This window comes from Papaver somniferum, chromosome 6, assembly GCF_003573695.1.
Source record: "Papaver somniferum cultivar HN1 chromosome 6, ASM357369v1, whole genome shotgun sequence".
Lineage (NCBI taxonomy): Eukaryota > Viridiplantae > Streptophyta > Magnoliopsida > Ranunculales > Papaveraceae > Papaver > Papaver somniferum.
In genome coordinates this window covers 22,986,503-22,997,597 of record NC_039363.1, presented here as the reverse complement: position 1 = coordinate 22,997,597, position 11,095 = coordinate 22,986,503, and the positions used below count along the sequence as shown (strand labels likewise).

Here is an 11,095-nt window from a genome sequence, read left to right as displayed (position 1 = left end):
GAGATATTTCTTTGGTTTCAAGCAAAACTTAGCTTGCATCTAAAATCAGGATTTCATCTAACGGTGAATAACAAATGCTTTGTTTCTAAGCTAACTAAGCAAACCCTGATTTGAAAGTTATATAAAGGAGAACTCTAGAAATTGGAAAACCTAATCCCTACACCTCTTGTGTGATACTAGTTGCGTACTAGAGTCGGTTCTCCAATAACCTAGGTTTTTCCTAAAACCATTTAGATTAACGACTTAAATACTTCATTGGGATTCTGAAGCGAGATCCAACTATTTTCTCTGTAGTTGTGTATTCTGATCTTACTTGTTCTATCGTATTGAGTATTATATTCTCTAATATTGACTTGAGATTTATCTCCGATAGGTAAGATATAAAAAGTAATCACAAAGCTTTTTGTCTAATTCTTTGTGATTCCATAATAACCTGTTCTACTACCATATAGTTAAGTTATTGTGAGGTGATTGATATTTCTAGGCTCTTCTTCGGGGATATAAGACCGGATTATCAATTGGTTCCTCTGCACCTTGATTTATCATAAGACGGAACAAAACTTCATAGGTATTTATGTGGGAGACAGATTTATCTATCAGAATAGACATTTCTGTAGGAGACAAATTTGTTTATAAGTCTTCGACTTTGGGTCGTAGCAACTCTTAGTTTTGGGTGAGATCAGCTAAGGGAATCAAGTGTGTGGAGTCATTATGGGATTCAGAGGCGTAAGGAACGTGATTGTACCTTGATCAGTGTGATATTGGTTAGGGCTCAACTACATTCCAGTCCGAAGTTAATCTTGTAGTAGGGTAGTGTCTGTAGCGGCTTAATACAATGTGGTGTTCAATCTAGACTAGGTCCCGTGGTTTTTTTGCATTTGCGATTTCCTAGTTAACAAAATTTCTGGTGTCTGTGTTAATTCTTTTCCGCATTATATTTGTTTATATAATTGAAATATCACAGGTTATGCGTAGTTCAATCAGTTGGTAAATCCAACCTTTGGTTGTTGATTGAAATTGATTGACCTTTGAACATTGGTCTTTGGTACTGTTCAAGTTGTTTCTCATAATAACCAGGCTCGCATATTCTATCTGTTTGATTTGTTGATTGCATTGAAAAATAGAGATATAACTCTTGGATACTTTTCCTTGATTGAGTCTGACTGTCTAGTTGATTCTCTTGGAATTGTATTGGAGTTGTCCATACAGATTGCTGAACGAAATATTGGGTGTGATTGTTAGATACCCACTTTTTCACCTTGGTCTCTATATGAATGACGTCAATGAGGGAGAAAAAATGAAAATCACTGTTATGGATGCACGACAGCCTAAGCGTGTGACACCACCACCAGCACCGACACCATCTAAACCAGCACAGGCGCCGCGACAAGCTAATAAAGCCCAAGATGCACTAGCGCTGACTCCATGTCAACAACTGTTGTTAGAGCACCGCTCGGTCAAACTCGCAAGCGTTGCTATCTCAAGCTTGTTTGTCAAGTTTAGTTGATCAAAACTATAGTCTTGATTTCTAGTCTACTTATATGAGTTTCCTACTAGGATAGATAGTGTACCTGGGATTTAGACTTCACGGCGCTTACAACTAAAGACGAAGATATACTGAATAACTTGGAGGAACTTATTCAACAAAAGGTATGTGAAGACTAAAACTTATCTATTATCATAAGTCTATTCTATTCTATTCTATCTGCTATTGAGACAAAAGTCGTATGGTGATATAAACTTTCATATCATACACATTTGTTATTTCGAGCTGAGTATAACTCGCTTATGTATTTCTCGAAATATGTGTCGGTAGATTTTTGCTTTAGCTACATTCATCATTATTATGGACGAGTTTAGTTGGAAACTAGATTATAAGTCAAAATATGATCATGTGTAAATTTCCTTGAAACATCTTACATGATTTGTGTGAGGAAGTCATTTGATGTCGACTTGGAAAGCTTTTTATTGATCATTCAATCACTTGAAAATTGCTTATAAGATAATGGTTTGTGTGAGACCAGCCAATGTAGTCTTCTAAGAATGTTTCAATGATTGAAATGGGAGTGTAGAACTAAAACCCAGGTCTGGAAAACATCACAATATGCGTACTTAGTGTACAAAACTTTTGGTATGATTCAGGTCAGGAAACCAAGTTTGCATACCAGAATGCGAACGATTCTACCCGAGTTAGGTCCGAGACGACAATTTGCGTACCCCTTTGCAAACTCAGTGCTCAAAGTTCTAAAATGGGTTTATTATGTTTACATACTCATGAACGAATACATTTATGAAATAATGAATGCAATCTTTGCAAACCGTGGCTTAATGTTCATGAACTGATTCTTGTACTTTGTACATTATGAATCATTCTGATATTTCTTCAATTGGATCATATATACTTCTGTGTGATTTTCAACAATTGAACAACTCTATGAAACACAATTAGATTCATTTGATTATCTTTCATGAGTGATTGATCATCATAGTTGATCTATATGTGTTAGATGAATGTGGTTAAGATAAAAGTGTTCATATCGCTAACTCTGGTTAACTATTATTAAGCCAACTCAATATACATGTTTAGGTACGATTACGCATATCTAAATGAAAGTATATTTCATTTGTGTGTGACAAGCTAAGACCATCTAACGGTGGAGAGATATTTATTTGGTTTCAAGCAGACTTAGCTTGTATCTTAAATAAGATTTTCATCTAACGGTGAATACAGAATACCTTGTTTATAATATAACTTTGCAAACCCTGATTAGAAAGTCTATATAAAGGAGAACTCTAGCAACTGGGAAACATAATCCCCACGCCACCTGTGTGATACTAGTTGCGACTAGAGTCGATTCTCCTTTAACCTAGGTTTTTCCTAAAACTATTATAGGTTAACGACTTAAAGACTTCATTGGGATTCTGAAGCCAGATCCAACTATTTTCTCTATAGTTGTGTATTCTGATCTTACTTGTTCTATCATGTTGAGTATTATCTTCTCTCAGATTTACTCGATATTTATCTCCTATAGGTAAGATATAAAAATTAATCACAAAGCTCTTCGTCTCATTCTTTGTGATTCCATAATAACTTGTTTTACTACCATGTAGTTAATTTATTGTGAGGTGATTCGTATTTCTAGGCCGTTATTTAGGAATATAAGACCGGATTATCAATTGGTTCATGTGCATCTTGATTTACCATTAGACAGAACAAAACTTCATAGGTATTTCTGTGGGAGACAGATTTATCTATCAGAATATACATTTCTGTGGGAGACAGGTTTGTTTATAAGTCTTCGACTTTGGGTCATAGCAACTCTTAGTTGTGGGTGAGATCAGCTAAGGGAATAAAGTGTGTGGAGTCATGCTGGGATTCAGAGGCTTAAGGAACGCGACTGTACCTTGATCAATGTGAGATTGGTTAGGGATCAACTACATTCTAATCCGAAGTTCATTGGTAGTAGGCTAGTGTCTGTAACGGCTTAATACAGTGTGATGTTCAAAACTGGACTAGGTCCCGGGGGTTTTCTGCATTTCGGTTTCCTCGTTAACAAAACTTCCGGTATCTGTGTTTTTTTTCCGCATTATATTATATATAACTGAAATATCACAGGTTTTGCGTTGTTTAATCAATTGGGAAATCTGACCTTGTTTGTTGGGTAGTAATTGATTGACACTTGAACATTGAATTTTGATATCGTTCAAATTATTTCTCATATCAATCGGGCTCACATGTTCCTATTTGTACGATTGCATATTGTATTGAGAAATAAAGATACAACTCTTGTATATATTTCCTTGATTGAGTCTGACTGTCTAGTTGATTCTCTTGGAATTATATTGGAGATGGTCCATACAGATTGCCGAACGAAACATTAGGTGTGGTTGTTGGACCCCCGCTTTTTCAATTGGTATCAAAGCAGGAAAACACGTTAAAGACCTTATAAGTCTGTGTTTGTAGCAATCTGACTCTATGGAAAAAAGAGTTATCTCTGTAAACGTACCGCCAGTCTTCGATGGCTCGTATTACTTACGGTGAAAATTACTATGCGTGCCTTTCTCCAAGCGCGTGATTTTCAATCATGGGTTCGTGTTGTAAATGGCAATGATCCTCCAATGGTTACAGTAGACGGTGTAACTGTTGCAAGGGATATTGGTGAGTATGAAGATCATGAGATTCTTACTGCAAAGCAAAATTCTGACGGTTTAAATGTTATCATCCATGCCATTACCCCAGATCTTCAGCACCATATGTCTATGTGCACTCGGTCAAAAGATGCTTGGGATAACTTAGAAATTGTTTTTGAAGGGAAAACCTCTGAAAAGAAAGTTAGGCTTATAAACCTAAATTCTGATTGGGAAAACCTTTGTATGGCTGATGAAGAGTCATTTGATGAGTTTAATCACAAAGTGTATGAAATTGTAAATGCATATTTTTCATTGGGTAAGACTATTCCTGAAAAGGACATTGTGATGAAAATTCTCATATCGTTACCAGCCAAATACGATTCTAAGAAACATGCTATCGTTGAGGGAAATAACCTTGATACACTTTCCAGAAACTCTCTTGTTGGAAAGTTAAAAATACTTGATCTTGATCAGAACACAGTCAGAACATCTGCATTTAATGTTGTGACCAACACAAGCGAAGCTTCTAACTTGTCTTGGGCTGATGAATGTTGTTCAAATCATGTTGATATTGAAAGGTCATTGATTAAAGATATGGTAAAGAAAAGCAAAATATCCGAGAAACGGTTCTCTCTCTCTGATGCTTCAGATGATTCAATACAAAAATTAAAATCAAATCAGGTTTTCAAGAATTTGCATACTTCTGAAGTCTGCACAGAAAATTATGCTCTCTCAACAGAAATCTCTATTACCTCAATTTTTGATTCAGAAAATGAGTCTGACACTGAGATTTTGAAATTCTTGGATAAAAATAAAGAAATTCATCAAGAAAATCTTCATTTAAAGAGTTTGTTAGAAAAACTTGAATCATCACTTCATGTGATTTTTTTTGAGATTGATTGTCTTAATGATGAATTCACCAGAACCATATCTCTAAAAGAGAAAGAGATTGATACTCTTAAGTGTGACTGTTGATGGTGGTTTTTAGCTTAGGGTTAAAATCGTAAAACCTTGCATCTGATGTGACGTCACTCTACAAGGAAACAGTGTCGTGAGTGCTAATCTCTCCATTGACATATTTATTGAGTCGTTCAATATTACATGAAATTTACCCAGACTGGCGATTGTAGCAGCCATCCCAGATGTCCTATAAATTTCGGCGCCTTGCCTATACTTAAGTTCCTTTGAATGTATTATATGGTATGTTCTCCGGATGAACCCTTAATGTTGATATGGCATGACGATTTGTGTTCACTCGCAGCAGAGCAGCACGAATCTCCAAATATCAAGGATAAGATATTTACATATGGTATTCAATCAGAAAAGCATGCTGCTCTCTAGCAACGAACTTAAAAGAACTTTATGTCAACACATAGAATTCAATCAATTGTCCTGACTAACTTGCAGAAGTTAGGTTTTCGCCCCTCGCGCAGTACGCCAGACCTTGTTTGTCAAAATTAAGCCCAGGAAAACTAGGTAATTAATCCGCCATGGATTAGCAGGTGCAAAACCTCGCCCAGAATCAGAAAAACAGGGAGCCGCAGCAGCAAAGGGAGGTGTGGCCATGCTTTAGACCAGCTAGCGCCACTTTCCATTGGCCACGCCCCATCCTAATCCGGCCATATTTCCCTCGACCAATCAGATCGTTTTAAACTCACCATGCGCACATAAGTTGTAGTTTGGCCCATGCTTGCCGGCCCCACTTTCCATCGACCAATTGGGTCGCTTTAGAGCCGCCACATTCTCGCCAGAAGTGTAGCCACGCCTTATGTTTGGTTGGCCCCCTTTTCGTGGCCAATCAAGTTGCTCTAAAATTTACACCATACATTAAAGGCCAAACGCACCCTGCCGCGCCACCATACTAACTGGCAAGCCAAACGCTCCCTGCCACGACAACATATTGATCAGCATGCCAACATGTCACTCTACCGCGGTAACATGCCAACATGCCACTCTGCCGCGGTAACATGCCACATCGTGACAACCTGCCATAAATAGCCACCACACGGCAATCCCTACTCCTGTGGACGTTTCCACACTACGGCCTTGCCATAGTTCCTTTGGCATAGCCATGGAGCCATTCGCACAAAAGTATCGCCATGCCGCGGCCGCATGTCACACGCACTAATTAGGGTTTCGACATGCCAAACCTTAATTTGGGAAAGTTGCTACCAAAGCCAAATAACGTTTCCCAGAGCAATGGGATCGATGTGGCAACAGAGCCAATGTTTCCACGTCACATGTGGGTCCAACACCACGACGCCAAACCCTAGCATTGGCTTTGACGCCAAACCCTAGCCTTGGCCATGCCACCAATCCCTAACTTTGGCCACAGAGCCAAATCTTAGCTTTGGTCGTGCTACAACACCACAGGCGTGGCCATGCCACAACACCACTGGCATGCCGCTATGCCATGGATACTAGCACATTGCTGTGCCACGGCTACTGGCACACTGCTATGCCACGGCTACTATCATGCCGCCATGCCACGGCTACTAGCACTCCGCCATGCCACGGCTATGCAATTGGAATGATGCTATGCCACTGGCATACAACTAGCATGCCGCTATGCCAACGACGCCACTCCGCTATACGACAAGATGCGGCCATAATCAATGGCCATCCTTCCTCATGAGATGCAATCTCGGCCATCTAAGCTCGCCACTAAACTGACAGACCTGTGGTGAGTTTCAGACAACCAACTGCCTAAATCTAGTGGCCATGGCTACGCTAGGAGCCACTTGCATCAACGTGCCACTGGCATGCACGAGCCATGCCAGCCATGCCACACTGCCACTGGCGTATACCAAAACACCACCGCGCCATAATCAGGCGCCAACACAAGGTAGCCATAATCAACGGCTACCCTCCTTCATGAGATGCGATCTCAGCCATCGAAGTTCGCCACCGAACTGACAGACCTGTGGCAAGTTTTAGGCGACCAGGCAAAACGAGCCTAATAGCATTACATGTTATTTTCCTGTGGTAAGTCTCTTGACTTTGACTTGCCGCACGTAGCGAAGTGCTACATGTTTTCCACGAAAACACTCGAGACATCAAACACGTCACAAACTGGGGGATGCTCATCAGGGTATTGGTCTGACGGTTTACAACGTGCGGCGTGCAATGCGCCCGTTACAAGAAAGTGTCATGAAGTGGGACAATTAGTGGTGGTAAAAATTAACGGTGTAAACGAATTCATTTCCTTCATCATGGAAGCATAATCTCTTACGGTTACACGAATTCACTTCCTTCATCATGGAAGCATAACGTCTGACAGTTAGACGTTACTCTTTTCTTCCACTACTCAATCGTTTCACTTCCTATGAGACCAGGGTACGTTTCAATATGACTTGTATAAATAGGCTTCACCTATTTTCACCAAACGACAAGTTTTGGTCGGCAACAATACAGTATCTAGAAATTACCTGGTAGCTTTCCATTCTGCTAGCCAGTTCTACTTTCAGATACAAAGTCATAAACAACCACACCTTCAGAATCAACTATTCTGGTCTCAACACTCTCTTCGCTTACCTCCCTAAGACTAACCCTTCTCCTTCATGTGACCGAAGTAAGCCTGGAACGACCATTTCTTGGTTTAGGCCACGATTGTACAGATTGATCTCTCGAATCAAAAGTACTCCCATGTAGTGCATTGTTTAGGGTTTAGATTCGTTTCTCATCCATATACCCAAAATTACCAAAATCAGCAGAAACGGTTTTCACCCACAAACAATTGGCGACCACAGTGGGAGGTTAATCTTTCGGTTGCAAATCCAACTCTCAATTCCATCATCCTACCAGTGAATTCAATGCTTTGAAGCAGATCGTCCAAGAAAAGATGGATTTAGGAGAATTGAGTCTGGGGACTGGAAATTCTCCTCCTTACCGCGGATCGACATAAAGATGTTCCACAGACAATAAAAAATGGCAGGGGACTTCTCGCGACAAGGAGGGCGTCACATAAAAACTCGGTTTTATTTCCTGAAGATTCAGTTTTTGTGAAAGACCCTGAAGCGAGTAAGTTTTGTCAGATAATGTTTACACGATCTATTGTTTGGGTTTGCATATTTACAATGGAAGCCGATAACCCAATCATCCCAATACTTCATACCATCTCATATTTTTCACTTTCTCATGCAACATTCACGATTTCACATTTTTCCCGAATGATTTTGCTACTTACATTTGTATTTCAGATTTGGACATGTCGATTGATCAAAGGGCCATTATTCCAAAAATAATCCAAAAACTCTTCTAAGAAACTATCATCTATCAATCCAAAAAACAATAAAACAGAACCATAAACTAGGCGTTTCTTTTGCCTTTCAAAAAAAAATCTAAGCAAAGGAAGTTCAGAAGACAAAAAATATTCAAGGGAAATCATTCAGCAATGGTTTGTATTTCTCATAGAAAGCATCATTCGCGCTTTGAAGAGCCGAATATTTCAGCTTCAACTCATGTGACAACCTTTCGACTTCTGCTTCATGTTGGTTGATCACATCCACAGAGGGACCTTCGATCGCTTCATCCTGTAACTTTTGGTTCTCGGAAAAACCATCACAGAACCAGGAGACGTTAAACTCAAAGTCTACACATACATCCCGGTGAAACTTCCAGCTCGAAACTACATCTCCCGAAATAGTGTGGCCTGTTACATTGCACATGTTATGAGTTGAGGATAAGGCTTCTTCTACACGCTTAATCAACGCAAATCGGCTGGTGATCCTTTTAGTTATTACGATATGTCCGTACCTTTCCCATATTTTGGTATACATCTCCGCGTATTTTATTGGCACACTGAATCCTCCAATCAACACGTGACCCTAAAAAGGAGCCTCAAACGGGGGATCGAAAACAACACCTGCTGCTGGATGTGCAACTAGCAATGATTCTTTGGGAACAATCACGCCCGTCGTCACAACAACATTTTCCGCCATTAGGGACACATCAGCATCTTCACGGCGATCAATCTCCATCTCCAGATTACCAGCGGGTACGGTTTCCATGATTGGAGACACAGTTATATCTCCATTGTCATGAATCTCCATCTCAGGGTTACTTTCAGAAGCGGCTTTTTCCTGGGATATCACCAATTGAATATTTGCTCCATATAATTAAATAAATCCAAAAGGAAAAGCGTGTGAAAACTCGCCGACTCATTTATGGGCCCATTGGAAGAAGGCTCGTTGTTGTATTCAGAAGTGCTCCTCTCATCACCGGATCTCAAACTTTCTTCCTCTTCGGATTCTTCTTCAAGAGATTCAGTCTTGTCACTTCCTCCCTCAAGAGGCACTGTCTTTTGGCCACGGGAAAGTATGGCAAGATATTTGAGTTGCCAAGACCTTGAGTTAAAAAAAAAAGAGTCAGTGACGAAATAGAAAATTTATGTAATTCAGCCAAGTCAGTGAAGAGAATCATACACACCTGCGTGTTGAAAGAACTGAAAGTCACAAGAGCCGTCGAATCCGATTGGAAGCCACCTACACGATTTTTCGACCTTTGCTCATTTTTCTGGGGACTATCTGCATCCAAGCTAGACGATTTTCGCTTGCCCGAAGAAAGATCTTTCAGCAATTTATGCTTCGCTAGAACCGCGGAGGAAGGTTTACCACGTAGATTTGTCACAACATCCTGCACAAACTGATGAATGGAGATAAACTCATCTTGCCAGAAGATATTATATTTTGGAGTCGTCACAGGTTTTCGTTCTGGGAGCAAGAAGGGAAGGCTTTTATCCGGTGCAAAGACACTGTAATCAAGAATGGCGGGTAGCAATTCATCTGGAGCTTTCGATGGGCGACGGAATGGGACTCCCTGATCGAAGCCCATATGTCGAGCATACCTGTCAATGTTGTAAGGGACTACTCCACAAGACCCTCTGAAAAGAGATGGCACATGCCCGGGTATGTAGCTTCGCAAGAACACAGTTTCTCCAATACTCATATTTTCGCTAGCAGAATGCAATATCACGTTCGGTGCGGAAGCAAAAGTGTCTGGTTGAACTATGGAGGCGTGGGCCGGAGCCCAAGGACGAAAGTTAACTGCATGCGAGCTGTCAAGAAAATCAATGAGCTTTGCGCCAGGCCTTGGACGCCTATCTAACTAATGAAGTATCTTGGAGCCGCCATACGTGTCAGGAAATGAGGTTCCCGGGTTGGGAGCATAATTTTTGAAATGCTCCCACAACCATGCTTGGAGGAAGGCGACGTGGACGTACGAATCCACTTTCATATACCCATTGGAGACATACATGTCTGTCGCTAAACGATCCAGATGGATATACAAAGAGGCAAGAAACAAACTGCCGATGGGAAGGGCGACACCTTTCCCTAATTTGATAGCAAATTTGATGATCTTCTGCCTTATCTCCTTCTTGCCAGAACCATCATCAAAAATATCTCTGGATAACCACAAAACTAAAAATGCAGCAACATAAAGTGTATCATCCAATACTAAACCCGACTCGGACTCATCAGGGAACCACTCAGACACGCACCAGCTGTAGAAGCACCTTTCCCCATAATTCTTGCGAACATATCCTGTTGTTTTCGTGACCAAGGCGGCGTGTATTTCTTCTTCTTCCTCAGACAAGACAATGTCAAGTTTCCCAATTATTGGAAGACTCAACAGAACGAGTACGCTTTCCAAAGAAATAGTCATCTCACCCCATCTACATATAGCCGTGTGAGTTTTCGGACACCATCTGGAGATGAAAGTAATCAAGCCCGCAGCATCTTTCCTGATTTGAAGTGTTGCAGAAGCCATGACAGCATTCACGACTTGCGCCCCAGTCAGATTAGCTCTTACATGTTCTCGGCTCATCATGAACTTCATCCATTTGTCATAAGAACGCAATGGACTATGACAGATTTTGAAATCTATGGGAGAAGATGGATACTCTTTCTTCTGAAGGCAAAACCTCATTATACGCCCTGGAGTGACCGATTGAACTTCTCCATCA

The 11,095-nt window shown here is 40.6% G+C and overlaps 1 protein-coding gene across 2 annotated transcripts; it reads right to left on the bottom strand.

Moving 5' to 3' along the window:
* Positions 1–8,459: 8,459 nt before the first annotated feature.
* Positions 8,460–10,459, bottom strand: LOC113285541. 2 transcript variants are annotated; one of them, XR_003328718.1, is made up of 3 exons: positions 9,559–10,459; positions 8,887–9,476; positions 8,460–8,782 (listed from the first exon to the last, which is right to left on the bottom strand). XR_003328718.1 is itself a non-coding variant. In XM_026534404.1 (2 exons), the coding sequence occupies exons 1-2, from the start codon at positions 10,075–10,077 to the stop codon at positions 9,417–9,419; spliced, it is 579 nt and encodes a 192-aa protein (XP_026390189.1). In that variant the 5' UTR covers positions 10,078–10,459; the 3' UTR covers positions 8,460–9,416. The 2 variants fall into 2 exon arrangements, 1 of the variants encoding a protein (XP_026390189.1); XM_026534404.1 differs by having other exon boundaries at positions 8,460–9,476.
* Positions 10,460–11,095: the final 636 nt, after the last annotated feature.

What these genes read in the sequence shown, in the direction of transcription:
- LOC113285541 (XM_026534404.1), bottom strand. Translation starts at nt 10,077, where the DNA reads ATGAGTATTGGAGAAACTGTGTTCTTGCGAAGCTACATACCCGGGCAT. An exon ending in TCAGTTCTTTCAACACGCAG is followed by an intron (nt 9,477 to 9,558) that starts GTGTGTATGATT and finishes TTTTAACTCAAG; the next exon opens with GTCTTGGCAACTCAAATATC.